General features: G+C 44.5%; 1 protein-coding gene across 1 annotated transcript in view; it reads right to left on the reverse strand.

Annotated features, from left to right (window-relative positions):
• pde8b (phosphodiesterase 8B) overlaps positions 1–16436 on the reverse strand; it is a 66505-nt gene that overhangs the window by 30042 nt on the left and 20027 nt on the right. Inside the window, exons 3-6 of the mRNA XM_056290475.1 lie at positions 15823–15879; positions 5343–5533; positions 1187–1246; positions 922–979 (exon numbers count right to left, since the gene is read on the reverse strand). Coding sequence (XP_056146450.1) covers positions 922–979; positions 1187–1246; positions 5343–5533; positions 15823–15879 — 366 coding nt within the window. The remainder of the gene's footprint in view (positions 1–921; positions 980–1186; positions 1247–5342; positions 5534–15822; positions 15880–16436) is intronic.

Here is a 16436-nt window from a genome sequence, read left to right on the forward strand (position 1 = left end):
AAACACAACTTATTTTGGCTTTGGGCACATGCTGTTAGAGCTTATGGGTCCACAAAAATAATGTTGTTCAGGAACAAATGTGTGAGTCTTTTATAATCCAGCAACTAGTGGTGACTGTCAAGGGGGTTGAATACTTTTGCAAGGCACTGTAATATGCCCATTTAACACAATCAGTTACATTTATAGCAACTCACGAAATGTACCTACAATATGATTTGACAACTTTATTACTGAGCTCATCCAGATGTTTAAATGAAAAACAATATATTCTTTTTAATAACAAGAATAAAAGAATAAAAATAGACTTCCCTTGTTCATCATGAAGTGTCACATTTCCCATGTTTAGGTGCAAATGTTTTTTGTCAGTTAACTTAAAGAGCCCCTGATAACCTTTCAATTATGAACATGAACAAGCACATCTCTGCTTCATCCCCTTGGATTTACAAGGTTCTATCTGTGTGGTCAGTGGTTTAGAGATACTGAGCTTCAAAATGTTCACATCCTAGGCGTGTCTTAAAGATAGGATGATAGGAATTGATTTTTTCACTTTGCATCGATGATATTGGATCGCTGATCATTGATTCGATACATCGATCCAGATCGATGGGTTGTTACACCACTAGTTGCAACTTGTTTTTTTTTCAACCGTTCTTAAATTTGACATCAGCTGAATCATGTTATCAATTAAGTTCATTTATTGGCCAAGCCCACTGAGGCAAATTTGTAATTTGTGATATTGGGCTATACAAATAAAATTGATTTGATTTGATTTGATTGTCAATTTTGTGCATGATGTCTCACAGAGGTCCAAAAAGGGGAAAAAATGAATTAAAAAAATAAATGCTGAGTTTGGCTAGATAACCAAGAACATGAAAATGGTGTGCAAAATGAACAACAGTTAGGGTTAGTCAGAGGACATACTCGGCTGAATCCAGCACAGAGAAGTGGGAAAACAGATGTCTCTTCCTGATCGGGGGGTCTGAATAACACAAGACACATGGACACATAACATAATATCATTGGCCAATGACATCTTTAGTGCACTTAATTATCTAGGAACAATGGTTTCTTGTACGAAGCATGAACTTACAAGATTCTTAAAACAGTGAGAAGTTATAGTCTAAACACTGAGCGGTACATTAATTAGCCTGCAAATAAACGTCTAAAGGTAAAAGAATACACCTACTTTTCTGGCACAATGGCTACAATGACTGTGTTTTCAGAAGGCTTTGTGGCACGCATCAGCCTAGATGGAAATATCCACAAAAATGAGAAGTCAGGGGAGGTGCATGTTTGAGAGGAAACGTTTTTTATTCCCTGAGTGTGTATTAATTTCATTTATAGTTTAATTTGAATAAAATTGGCTTGAAATCAGGCACAAGACACACAGGTGGACAGTTTGAAGTAATGCAGCTCCCACAAAATACTTTAAACGTGACCACCTATACAACATCTAATTGACTGACTGGCCATACAGCCACATTTTATTGGCCAATTAAGGAACCCAGGGTGCAGGGTAAAAGGGGATAGAAAGGGTGAAGGAGTAGATCCTGAGGAGAAACGAGGAACGGAGGAAGAAGAAAATACAGAAAAAGGAGTGTCAAAGAGAGGAGTAAGGTAGAGATGGCGCGCAGAAGTGCAGTTACAATCATGTTTGTGGTAAATGAGAGATGTGAGATGAATGGATCTACTCCATTATGTGGCTACAATGTTAAATAAATGTTTTTTTTTTTTTTTTACAATAAATACAGTGGATTGGCTTGTGATTTACCCAAGATGCTTGGCAAAATATAAATGTATGTAACAGCAACGTTGAGATATATTTGTCCCTCTAAAATATAGCCTTGCCACAGGACTGTGGCAGAGTGGGATGTGGACCATCTGTCTTGACTTAGTCTAATTAACTCAGGACAGATAAATTGGTTCCACAGCCCAAATGAAGACACAGCAGAGCCAAGGAGAGGGCTGAAGGCTGTGGGGATGTGGACCCACAGGGCTCTTTCCTCCCATTGAAGGACTTTTAATGAACGTTTGGTTCTGGTCGTTTAAATGGTTTTAACATGGTGTTTTCAAAGTCTTGGTTTTGGCAAACAGGTTGTTGTGCCCTCCTCGACCATATGTGTCTATTATATACACTCACCGGCCACTTTATTAGGCACACCTATCCAACTGCTCGTTAACGCAAATTTCTAATCAGCCAATCACATGGCAGCAACTCGATGCATGTAGGCATGTAGACATGGTCAAGACGATCTGCTGCAGTTCAAACCGAGCATCAGAATGGGGAGGAAAGGTGATTTAAGTGACTTTGAACGTGGCATGGTTGTTGGTGCCAGACGGGCTGGTCTGAGTATTTCAGAAACTGCTGATCTACTGGGATTTTCACACACACCCATCTCTAGGGTTTACAGAGAATGGTCCGAAAAAGAGAAAATATCCGGTGAGCGGCAGTTCTGTGGGCGAAAATGCCTTGTTGATGCCAGAGGTCATCGGGACGTGGTGGACCGGGAGATTGGCATCATGGATGTGCAGCCGACAAATCTGCAGCAACTGCGTGATGCTATCATGTCAATATGGACCAAACTCTCTGAGGAATGTTTCCAGTACCTTGTTGAATCTATGCCACAAAGGATTAAGGCAGTTCTGAAGGCAAAAGGGGGTCCAACCCGGTACTAGCAAGGTGTACCTAATAAAGTGGCCAGTGACTGTATATCTTTGTGCTGGTGAGCCCCAGCTGTGGTGCAGATTTGCCACAAGGACATACAACAGGCGGCAACGTGTGTAGTAAAACGATAGTCACACATTTATTGTCATTACTGAATTATTTGGAGAGAAAGACTACTACTCTTAGTTAGGATAGTCTGGAAACATGGACTATCTCACCAAAACATGACAGCAGTTTAAGCTTAAGCCTAAACTTGCTTCTAAACACACTCAGTTCTGCCATTACAACACAATCACATGGACTGACAGCTGCTGGGGAACCAATAATTATTGGGCCTGTCTATCTAAATTAATCTGAGATTGTCTTGAAATCACAATTTTTTTTTGGATTCCACCCCCCCCTCTTTTTTTTTCTCCCCAATTGTGTCCAGCCAACTACCCCACTCTTCCGAGCCGTCCCGGTCTCTGCTCCGCCCTCTCTGCAGACTACCACATGCTTCCTCCGATACATGTGGAGTCGCCAGCCGCTTCTTTTCACCTGACAGTGAGGAGTTTTGCCAGGGGGACGTAGCGCGTGGGAGGATCACGCTATTCCCCCCAGTTCGACCCCCCAACCGACCAGAGGAGGCGCTAGTGCAGCGACAGGGACACACACCCACATCCGGTTTCCCACCCGCAGACATGGCCAGTTCTGTCTGTAGAGACGCCCGACTAAGCCGGAGGCAACACGGGGATTTGAACCAGGATCCTCGTGTTGGTAGGCAACTGAATAGACTGCTACGCTACGCCACCCGGACGCCCCCTCGAAATCACAACTTCAGTCTGGTTATGTGACATTCCTGCCAAATTGATTTGACGGATAAACTACAACTCTACACTTGACATATTTACCATCACATTTTCCAAAAGTCATTAAAGGAATTTTGCGACTTCAATCTTAATTGACAGTTCCCAGTATTAGTTATTTAGGTACACTTTTGCCCATCTTGCGTTATAGGAGTGCTCAGAATTTCTCAACGTTTTGGGTTTGTTTTGTCAACTATACTGAAATCCTCTTGTGGGAAACTTGTTGCATTATGAAGCAAAGAGAATTAGTCACCTCTGACATACCAAGAGGAGCATCGCCACACCACAACCCTGCTGGGTCAGCACACTCATTTAGATCTTTAAATTCCCACGAATGGTCGATACCGTGCATATATATCATAAAAACGTGCAACTATTCTGGCAATGTAAAAAGCAATGAACAGGAGCAAAGGAAAAATGTGTGTTTCTGATAATGAAATATGTGAAGACAGAAGATTACAGTTACAATTTCATTTAACACACGTTTGTCCTGAGCGATGCACATCTGAGAGCTGATACAACACAAGCGAGGATCTGGGCAGGACACAACAACATGAGTAAGTGCCATAGAGCTAAGTTTGAGTCCAACAGGATGTAGGTGCCAACACGCAGTGCACAGAGCAATGCACACAGTCACAGATGCAGACCTTGCCGCTGCATTCTGGATCATCTGCAGAGGTTTGAAAGTGCACGTGGGGAGGCCTGTCAGTAAGGAGTTGCAGCAGTCAGTGCGTGATATTACAAGAGCCTGCACCAGGAGTTGTGCTGCATGCTCAGACAGACAGGGTCTAATGTTCCTGATGTTGTACAGGGCAAATCGGCACGCCCGAGCAGTTGAGGTCACGTGAACCTTAAATGTTAGATGGCTATCAGTGATGACAACCAGGTTCCAGGCAGACTTTGTGGGCAGGAGTTGGGTCGAGTCGAGCTGGTCTCTTGTTGTAAAGGGGGACTAGCTGAGATGACAAGGAGCTCTGTCTTAGGGAGGTTAAGTTGAAGGTGGTCTTCTTTCATCCATAAAGATACACCGGCAAGGCATGATGAGACCCGAGACTGTGTGGTCTTCCGACGGGAACGACAGGAAGACCACACAGAAGATGAAATTCTTTGCATTACAGGTGCCAGATACATTTATTTTGAAAGGAAAAGAATATAAACTGAGCAAGAAGGGAAAGGAAGACCTTGGCTGCTGTGTTTTGTTTAAGGGCTTGGTTTCTCTACAGGCTTGGGCAGCAAACATGTAACCGGTCAGCCAACAATCTCATAGCAGGGGATTAGGGCTCACTTAATGGCCAGTCAAGTTACAAAGCAGTATTTACAATATCCAAGGGGACTTCCTCATGCCAGTGCCAGCCACATTACGAGCAGCTATATTTTGTTCCTGCTAAACGTCAGCTGAAAGGCTCCAGATAAGTACTGTATAGCCGAAGGTTTTAGGGGCCTGTAGTGTTTTCGCCAAGCACCAGATGGAGCCAACAAATGGAAACAGATAAACCCCCAATCCCACTGACCCTCAGTGCCTTACAGCAGGTTTACATCAACTGCACTCAACAAATCATCACAGCATGAGAGTTAAGAGACCACGAATCCAAGGTGGAGTCCATCTTAATGTAGAGCCCACATTTAAGACCGACATATAAAATATATATATATATATATAAGAGGAAGATGCAGAGGACAGGAGGCGATGACCCGCTGTAGCGACCCCTGATGGGAGCAGCCGAAAGTAGTAGTAGCAGATTTAAGACTGACATATAGATGTCGATCATAGAGACATCAAAATACTGTACCAAGACAGAAAAAACAAAACCAAAAACAGAGAGACCACTCACCGGCAGACAGCCTGAGCCTCAAAGCAATGTGAGTGGCGACCGTCAATGACCACAATCTCATGTTGCTTGTCCAGGAAACACTCCACAGCAGACTCGGGTGTATGTGCGATATTGCAACAGAAGCCTGCACGATCACAGGCCCAGAAAAAGGCCTTACTTTGGCTGTCCTCTTTGGAAAACACCAGCAAGACCTGAGGGGACAGGGATGGTTGGGTGCAGAGATGACACAGTGCCGTTACTGTCACTGTTCACGTAAAACCATGACAGATAAATTGACAGACTTAGAGCAAAGTGATGCATCCAGTACCATATGTACTGTATATACAGTACACACACACACACACACACACACACACACACACACACACACACACACACACACACAGGCCTAGTTTATTTCCATACAGTAGAATAAAACTCTCTGATAACGTTCTCCTGAGATGGAAACTTAAAGGGACAGTCGCAGGGAAGCAAAGCTGAGATTTATGGAGCAGAACAACATTTATTACACTGTCCATCATCTGCCGTTTAGACTCAGGACACCTAAACGAGTATATTACAAACCCATGTCACTATCAGGGGTTGTTTTAGGGTTGTAGTAAGACTGGACTTGGTTTCCAGTCCACATTTTGAAAGCTTCAGTCTCATCTCGGGCTTCCCGGTATAACGACTTGGACTTGGTTCACTTTTTCAGGGCAGGTCGAGTCTAAGTCGTTAACCTACTTTTTGTGAAATTTTGAAATGACAATCAGACTTCCTCTAAGGAGATCAATAAAGTACAATTTAGTTTTTTTTATTATGAATAATTTCTGTCCCAAACACTGCAAAATTGTAAGCTGAAATATTCCTTCATTACGGAGGGGGAAAATTGGTGTAAATGAATATTACAGTGTAGTGAAATTTGGACTTCTATGATGATTATAGACTTTTAAAGTTATATTCATGGTGTTTAATAGGACTTGTGGTGTTGTGTTGCTAGTGTTTACATAAACTTTGGCTCCTTTGCTCTGGATTGGACTCATTCCCTTAAAGTCTTCGACTTGACTGATAAAATCAACTTGACATGGACTCGCTCCCCCTAAAGACTTTGTCCTGACTTGGTTGGGTGATCTAAACCTCACCTACAAGGCTAAGGGTTGTTCAGCGGCCTGACAGCCATTTATCAAACGCACATCAATAAAAACACTGGAGATTAAAACATAGTTTAAAACTGCAAGACGTTTTGAAAGTCCACAGACATCTCTACATGAAACTACCGCCGCTGACTCGAGCGCCATCACTGCTGGCCCTCACTGCCGGCCCTCACTGCCGGCCCTCACTGCCGGCCCTCACTGCCGGCCCTCACTGCCGGCCCTCACTGCCGGCCCTCACTGCCGGCCCTCACTGCCGGCCCTCACTGCCGGCCCTCACTGCCGGCCCTCACTGCCGGCCATCACTGCCGGCCCTCACTGCCGGCCATCACTGCTGGCCCTCACTGCCGGCCCTCACTGCCCGCCCTCACTGCCGGCCCTCACTGCCGGCCCTCACTGCCGGCCCTCACTGCCGGCCCTCACTGCTGGCCCTCACTGCTCGGCCTTGTTCGTTTACTAGCGTTGAGCCTAGCCTAGCTTGAACGGTGTGGTGTGAGTGTCCCCTGTGTGCATGTGCAGTCTGGCCTCCTCCCAGGTAACCATGGTGACGGTGTTCACCACATGGACACTGCTTGGCATCCTCCTCATCATATTCTTCATATATCTTACAATCCCATTATAATTCTTTTATCCTCTTTCAATGTTGTATTGTGTAAATTGTGTAAACACAACATCCATTACACGCCTCTCTGTCTTGAGAGAGAGATCCCTCCTCTGTTACTCCCCCTGAGGTTTCTTCCTATTTTTTCTCCCTGTTAAAGCTTTTTTTAGGGAGTTGTTGCTTATCCAATGTGAGGGTCTAAGGACAGGATGTTGTGTTGCTGTAAAGCCCCTTGAGGCAAATTTGTCATTTGTGATATTGGGCTGCACAAATAAAATTGACTTGTCTCGCCATCACAGATTCTTCCTTCATCTGAAAGTGAACTGAGAAGCCATAATAGAACATGAAAGCTGTATTTACCACCATCACATGTGAAGCTTGGAAATGTGGACACGTTTTAGATCACACGCTGTGGTTTCACCAGTAACACACGAGCCACTTTTGGTAAAGTGATGAGAAAATAAGAGACACAAACAGATCTCCTCATGTGTACATCCATGCACATCCCAACACATACGCCTGCACACAAACACACACATATGCATCTATGCACCACACACACGCACACACCAACACCTGGTCTGTTGCCAGAATCAATAGCACCAAGGTCTGTCTCGCAGCACCGTCACCTCCTTACTCTTCTAAGGACAACAAAGGATAAAGTGACAGAGAGAGTGCGTAGAAATTAAATGAGAGGGGGAAGTACCTTGAGAGACTAAGTAAAAGGAGGACAAACATATAGCCATCACGTCAGTGAAGAGGAAGTGCCTACACCTCCTGCAGACGGAGAAGAAAAAGAGCTTGGAGTGTGACAGCCATCTCGGCCATCCATCCCTCTCTCCTGCAGACAGCACGGACCATCACAGGCAGAAGAGAATACAGGAGAAGAAGAAGATAGAGAGGGACAGAGAGAATCAAATAGTATTGGTGGGTACCTGTGAAAGGTTCACATCTTTTGATCTTCTGCTGGCTTGTGTAACCGTCGTGCTCGAGTGTGGAATTCCGCACGGACAAGACCGAGCTGACCCGGGGACGACGCCGTCCCCACACTTTCTGACCTGTTGCCCCAATACTGCAGTGACTGGCCTGCTGGAGGGCCGTACGTTTAAGCTTGCATGCAGCAAACACGTTTAGAAACACAGTCTCTCACTAACGTACTCACGTGCATGTGAATACAGTGGATGTGCGTTTCCGTAATTTTCTGATTACAGAGTCCCGGATGGGCACACGTTAAACACATTTACCCGCACCGGCTGTGTGTTTCTACACCCCCTAACAGCATACTGAACACACCCGCATGTTAACAGCGGCAGGTAATGCTCAGTAGGGAGCAATACTTCTCCTTGACTGTTATGTTACTTCCGCCTCCGGTGTGGGAAGATGGCGCTGCAAATGTGAATTTGCAGCGGCCTCACCCACTACTGTCCATGAAGTGTCTTTGTCCACGTCTGCGCCTAGGTTTTGTCTTCGTTTGATGGGTGGGAGAGCTGGCGCTGGATCGGCTGGGAGAGCTTGGTCTGCTGCATCCTGTTGGCCCGGGGACCACAGTCCTGCCTGGAGCTGTGCCCAAGGAGGTAACACTGAGGGCAGTCTGACAGGACGCGGAAGCGGGGCAGGCTAAGCTAACCGCTAGCCCATGCAGACCGGCAGTTCTGATAACACCGAGGGCGGTCTGGCGGCAGCCTCACCTGGTGTTGGCTGTGGTGTTTTTGGTGTTGTCGTGTGGAGTGCGGGGAGGCGTGTCGAGGGTGTCTGGCTGGGATAGATGGTGCTGGATCGGCTGAGGGAGCCTGGTCTGCCGCATCCTGTGGGCCCAAGGACCACGGCCCCTGCCTGGATGTGCACCCGAAGAGGAAACACCGAAGGCAGTCTGACAGGACGTGGAAGCAGGGCAGGCTAAGCTAACTGCTAGCCCATGCAGACCGGCAGTTCCGACAGTCATCTTGGCTGGCGTTTGTTCCCCTGGACAGTGATTTGTTTTTGTTGTTTAGTTTGGCTATATGAGTTAGTTTGGATATATGTGTTAGTTTTGCTGAAGGGTTGCTGAAGCGGCATGTGATGTAGGCTGAAAAGTACAGGCTACCGATTCCTGCATGCGTGACAAACCCCAGATAGGCCCCTCCTCGCGGTATTGACCGGACTTCTAACGGGACCTCGGACTGGCGGTTATAAAAATCCCACACATCCCCGGCTCGTAGGTGCCTAACAAGTGGGCAGGCCGGACTCCCAATCCGACCATCACTTGGGTGCAACCTGTGGCGGATCCCATCGTCTTCACTCTTGTGTTGCCATGGAACGAGATGCTCCCGGACCAAGCAGTGTGGACCAGCATTGCGACCTGATCACCACTTTAATCAAGGCTTTAGCGAACGGCTCCGAGAGTTTAAGCTCACACCTTAATCTCGTGGAATGGATCCTCGGACACGAGAGACGCCAACGACGACAATGTGTTAAGTTTGGATATAGGTGTTCTTGCAGTTCTTGCAGTTCTTGCAGTTTGTGGATATGTGACTGCTGTGGGCTGGGGGAAATGACATTTCATTTTATTTCATGTGCACAAGTTTTACTGTTTTATTCACCCTCATAGGTACGTTTCATATTACTGAAAGATAAATCAAGAGCCAAGGCTAATCTGCATGAATTATTTAGAGAGGCTTGCCTGTGAGAAACTCCAGATCCCCGAGTCACTGACTTTTGTAACAATAACACACTACGAAGGTCTGTATGTTACACATAATATATCATTATCTTTAAAAATAATACAATCTTACTCAGCGCATTGGTGCGTGATGCAGACATAGACTGTATTTCACCTAAACTGCTCTTTCACAAAGCTGCTCAGACGACGACGAGCCGAGCGCACAGAGATTTAAACGCAAGCGAGGGATCAACACAGAACCAAACTTCTGCCAAGTTATGTCCCACTTTTTTGACTGTTTATTGTCTCAATGTTTAGAGCAGTGGTTCTCAACCTTTTTGGGGCCTGGACCCCCTGCGTATTTTGGATCTACCCTGAGGACCCCTCCACCTGATCTTGGGGGAGGGGGGTTGCAATTTGATAGAAACAGTAGAAACTGCATTTTAAATTGCATTATAGCATTTATTCACTCTTTGGGGCAAAAATAAGAGCTCTCAGTTGTAACTTAGATATAGTTAACACAACAGAATTCTTATGCAGTAACTTTCAGATATATGTAACAAAACAGAATATGTATTCAGTAACTTTCAGATATATGTAACAAAACAGAATATGCATTCAGTAACTTTCAGATATATGTAACAAAACAGAATATGTATTCAGTAACTTTCAGATATATGTAACAACACAGAATATGTATTCAGTAACTTTCAGATATATGTAACAACAGGATTTTTATGCAGTAACTTTTAACAATGCAAACGGGAGCGAGATCTCTTATTAAAATACAATAGATTACACTTGTGAAACAGATGTAATTAGAGAAAAAAGTCCTGTTACCCTTTATAGTTTAGGTAGATAAAGGTCTCAGTCACATTTGAGTAAAATAATCCTATTTCTATTAATGTCATAGGATCTTTTTTTTAAAGATATTTTATTTTCACGGACCCCTTGCAATTACACCACGGACCACTAGGGGTCCGCGGACCCCCGGTTGAGAAACACTGGTTTAGAGGACCCAGTCTGGTTTGAAACAAGTGATTTACCAGCAGGCTGGACAGAAGTATACTAATTTTCATTTGAATAGTAAACGGCACATTTAACTAAAAACCAGCTGCTTATGTGTCCTTTAACACGCATAGTATGGCTGCAACGCATGGGCCGTTATTCCTTCTACCTCGAGAGCAAGACTGCCAGGGAAGATGAATTAAGGAGTACTGGGAGAGGTCGAAACTCTCCAGATCTTTGAGGGAACAGTAAATGTCAATGAAAACTTGCAACAAATAACTCTGCGCCGCGGAGCATTTTATCTCTCCTCTCTCTCTCTCTCTCTCTCTCTCTCTCTCTCTCTCTCTCTCTCTCTCTCTCTCTCTCTCTCTCTCTCTCTCTCTCTCTCTCTCTCTCTCTTCATCTCTCCATTCCAGTGGGAGGAGGGAACACACAAAAGGGGGAATTAGGTCAAGGATCCGGGACCAGGCTGGTGTGTAAGAGTGTTGTCTGCTGCTTTCAAAAGGCGGCGTGAAGGTTTTATGGGACATGTGTTTAGGTCTGAGAAGTTTTTTTTTTTTTTTTTTTTTTTTAATAAAGCCTCTGGTGTCTCCATCTGCCTGCACCGGGCCAGAGATTCCCGGAATGACGTTGTTAGAGCTGATAAAAACGACGAGAGGAAGAGGTCGTACAGATGAATTAGGGAACCGCTGCTGCTTCAAGAGCATGCCAGGCATCTCATATCACTGAGCTGGAGAAAGACTTCTGGGCTGAATTCAGAAACCTCCCTGGCATGGTCACGCCACTATAACTCAAAAAAATATAAAAAAAGCATCTTAAAACTAGCGAGTGAAAAACCAGTTTCAACATAAGGCCAACAAAATACAGAGGAAGGCATTGTCGTGTGAGCAACCCAAATGAATAAATTAAAGCTAAATGATTATTGGGGCTATCCTACAGTCAGTTAGGTAACATACCTAACTGACTGTAGGATATCCCCAGTCATATATGCACATCCACAGCATTTCTACCACAGCTGAATAACTTCCTCCTCAATTTCAGATCAGGCGTTGTAATTTTCTGAGGGTGGTGTATCATCTTGATACTTGCAGAGGTTATAAAGAAAACAATTAGATAGAGAAAAAAAATCTGCATTGTAAATTAACCTGAACCCCACCCTAACCATAGCCTTAACCAACCTAACCAAAGGATGCAATGGGGTACTAGCCAATCAGAGGCAGAGTTCCAGGAGTGCAGGTCGGGGGAAAAAAGGGCGTCAATCAGGGCCTCTGATGTGTCACGCTGATAATTCTCCCCATCCCCAGTAAATACGGACACTTCTTTGTGATTTGTTGCTCACTGTGATCACCCAGCATGACTCGACATAGCAAGTGCAGAGAAGAAATGGTGAGTAATTTAATGTAGCTATATTTTTTGGTCAGGATTATCTGTTAGGCCAGATGGTTTCTGTTATGTCGACATTATCTCATGAAGCCCTTTGAGGCGTGCTATGTGATTATAGCCCTGGAGGCTATAAAAGCTGCTCACATGTACAGCATCTGTACATGTGATGCGCATGTGAATAAGTAAACCGGTGTAAATCACATTTCGGAGGCCTTACGCATAAGAAATGGGTAGCGACTGTACAGAAAACGGCTTGTGTTGTATTGTAACAGGTGTCTGAAATTGAGATTTGACGAGAAATGCAAAGCGCTTTGAGTGGCTGTTGCAGCTAGAGAAGCGCTATAGAAAAATGCAACTTGATTGACTGACTGATTGATTGATCGCCAACATCCGGCAACTGCGTGACCAGTGAAAACTGGGGTTCGCTTTGACAGAATTTTTTTAAAGGTTTTTTTTTTTGAGGGTATAAAAAAAGTCTGAGCCCTTTCTTGTTTGCAATGGTGATGGGCAGGTTGGTGGACAAGATCAGGCAGGAGTCTCCATGGACTCTGATGTTTGCGGATGACATTGTGATCTGTAGTGAGAGTAGGGTGCAGGTGGAGGAGAGCCTGGAGAGGTGTAGGTATGCACTGGAGAGAAGAGGAATGAAAGCCAGTAGGAGCAAGACAGAATATATATGCATGATAGAGAGGGAGGACAGTGGAATGGTGAGGATGCAAGGAGTAGAGGTGACGAAGATGTATGAGTTTAAATACTTGGGGTCAACTGTCCAAAGTAACGGGGACTGCAGAAGAGAGGTGAAGAAGAGAGTGCAGGCAGGGTGGAGTGGGTGGAGAAGAGTGTCAGGAGTGATGTGTGACAGAAGGGGACCAGCAAGAGTTAAAGGGAAGGTTTACAAGATGGTAGTGAGACCAGCTATGTTATATGGTTTGGAGACAGTGGCACTGACGAAAAGACAGGAAGCGGAGCTGGAGGTGGCAGAGGTGAAGATGCAAAGTTTTGTATTGGGAGTGATGAAGAAGGGCAGGATTAGGAGTGATTATATTAGAGGGACCGCTCAAGTGGGACGGTTTGGAGACAAAGCAAGAGAGGCAAGATTGAGATAGTTTGGACATGTGTGGAGGAGAGATGCTGGGTATATTGGGAGAAGGATGCTGAATATGGAGCTGCCAGGGAAGAGGAGAAGAGGAAGGCCAAAGAGGAGGTTTATGGATGTGGTGAGAGAGGACATACAGGTGGCTGGTGTGACAGAGGAAGATGCAGAGGACAGGGAGAGATGGAAACGGATGATCCGCTGTGGCGCCCCCTAACGGGAGCAGCCCAACATAGTAGTAGTAGTAGCAGTTGCAGATTTTTTTAGGGTATAGAATTTGCCTCTATATTGGGAAATGAGTGCATGCAAACCACTGACACAGCAAATTAGAAATTCATTCATTAACTATTTGAATAGTTGTATATTGCAATAATAAAGCAATAATAACGTATGGTTGTTGTAATGTCCGGTTTCCTCCCACAGTCGAAAGGCACGTAGGTCAGGTGAATCGGCCATACTAAATTGTCCCTAGGTGTGAATGTGTGTGTGTGTGTGTGTGTGTGTGTGTGTGTGTGTGTGTGTGTGTGTGTGTGTGTGTGTGTGTGTGTGTGTGTGTGTGTGCGCGCGCGCGCGGCCTGTCCAGGGTGTCTCCCCACCTGCCACCCAATGACTGCTGGGATAGGCTCCCGCGACCCTGAGAGCAGGATAAGCGGTTTGGATAAGGGATGAATGGATGAATAAATGAACCTCATCAAAACGATACTAAACCTTTTGACTGGATATGATGAAGCCTGTAAATATTTAGTAAAAGTTAGCCATGAAGACTAGACATGGAACCAGACGTGCTCTGTATGTAGCAGCCCCGCATGACACTCATTTCACTTCTGATCTCACCTTCAAGCAGAGAGGACACGTGCATATGAGAAATAATGAGTCGTCATGACTGGAGAGAAGGAAAACCTGCATACTCCTGTCACCCCCACTGCACATGGCTGCCTGTCCACATGATATATCTTAAACCATCTGTTTTCTTACCCTTCTCCTTTTACTCTCTCTATTTACCTTCCGCTCCCTCACAAATAAAACAGGAAAGGTGCAATATCAAACCACACACTCCTGATATTACTTGGAACAGTCATCTTCAACAAGTTTGAGTTGTCTTTGAAAATAATATTTACATATATTGGATACATAAGATAATAAAAAAAACCTTTACAAAGCATCACATTTCAGGATCAACTCTCTCTCAATTGTCTTATCGTATATTGTTTTACACTCCTCACACCCCCTCATTTTCTCTGTGTACTCCTCTGAGGTTTATGTTTCCTTTGATATTGATGAGTTCGCAATACAACTGAGTGACTTACAGAGCCATCATTTTTTTATTACTTCTATGGGATTTTTTTTATACCTTTATTAGGTTGCTACAGTGAAGAGGCAGAGGGGTATGACATGCAACAAAGGTCGCCGATGACGGTTGTGTCCATGTGGTCCTGTGGTATCCCTCATGGTAATGCACTGTAACCATGTAGCTACAGAGACTCCTCTAGAGCTATGCATTCTATCCCTTAGATCATCAAGATTTAAAACTTTATGGTGTAGCGGTCAAAGCGTCGGCTTTGACCGCTACACCATAAAGGGGGGGGGGGCTAAGAGTACATCTGTCACCATCTTACAATGCTGTGATTGCAACTATTCCCCAGTCCTCTGTGAATAGTTCACATGACTGTTGTAACTCTAGTTACATGATCCAGAACATGATCCAGAAAGGGCAGGCGTGGGTGAAGGTCTTTGCTCAAACCAAGAAATTACACACCTGACTCTACAAATCAGGGTCCTTAGTAAAGACTATTGGTTGACTAACAGACTCAGGTGTGTAACTACTTGGTTGGAATAAAGACCTGCACCCACACCGGCCCTTTCTGGATCATGTTGCCCATTCCTGCTCTAGTTAATGCTCACGGCAATATGCATATGAAATCGATCGTTGTTCTCAGTCATTCGGCAACTGTACTGTTTATAAGGCTGGGGGTGGGATGCTGGCCCAGTGGCTAGCACTGTCGCCTCACAGCAAGAAAAGTCCTGGGTTCGAACCCCGGGGTTGTCTAACCTGGGGGGGTCATCCCAGGTCATCCTTTGTGTGGAGTTGGCATGTTCTCCCCGTGTCTGCAGCGCATTTACCCCGGGTGCTCCGGTTTCCCCCACCATCAAAAAGACATGCATGTTAGGGGTAATAATCCGGCCTATGCCTCTGAGCAAGGCAATAGAAACTGGAGTTGGTCCCCGGGCGCTGCACGGCGGCTGCCCACTGCTCTTAGCTACACAGCTGGGATGGGTTAAATGCAGAGGAAGAATTTCCTCACGGAGATTAATAAAGTATATCAAAATAAAAAAATATATATCTGCAGTCAGTTGAGAATGAAGAGGTCACTTAGGTGAGTGATGAAACGTTTCTCTCAATAAACGTGTCCAGATGAATTGATTCAACTTGCTGTGGTTTTCTTACCTGGATTATTGAGCATGCATAAAGACATATATTTAGGACTGTTCTTTAATTAACTTAGCACATTTCTAAAAGCACTGAACATCTTCAGGTCCATCCAGGTTCTCTAGTTCTCCCTGGTCTTTGTATGCAATGCTAAATATAAACATGCCACGAGACCGGTCAAACAATAAGTGCATCTTACCTGAATAGGCTCTTGGGTCACTCGCATTGGTCCTACACATTCTTCTATGGTTGAAACCTACAAAATAACACAATGACAAAAATTTGTGAACAATAAGGGACACAAATTGTCCAAAGCAGTAGATTAAAAGCAGCTGTAGATTAAAATAAATAAGCAAATAAATAAAATAGTGGTGAGCATTGCTTACCATTTCACTATTGACTTCAAGAAGCATATTGGCACTCAGCCTGTCCTTGCACTGATTATCTTTCTTGTGTTACCACTTTTGCTACCATATACTAACTTTCAGCCCTCTTGTATTAAAGTAGTCAATACAGCAGAAAGGAAAATATTCCCTTTGCAAATACGCAAAGTCCAGTGACAATACGTACGATGTACATTTGTATGGTAGCACTGCATACAAGAGGATCTGAGCAGCTAAATTCCTTCTTTTTTTTATTGATATTTTTCTGGACAGATCAACAATTGCGTTCACAAACACAATGCGTCATAACACAAGTATCAAACAAACTCAACTGTACTCTTTCCCTGTTTTTAAACAACATACACCCAAACAAATTCACAAAAAAACAAACAAAGTAAACATACACAAATTAAAAACGGAACAATCAGAC

This window comes from Lampris incognitus, chromosome 12 (assembly GCF_029633865.1).
Source record: "Lampris incognitus isolate fLamInc1 chromosome 12, fLamInc1.hap2, whole genome shotgun sequence".
NCBI lineage: Eukaryota > Metazoa > Chordata > Actinopteri > Lampriformes > Lampridae > Lampris > Lampris incognitus.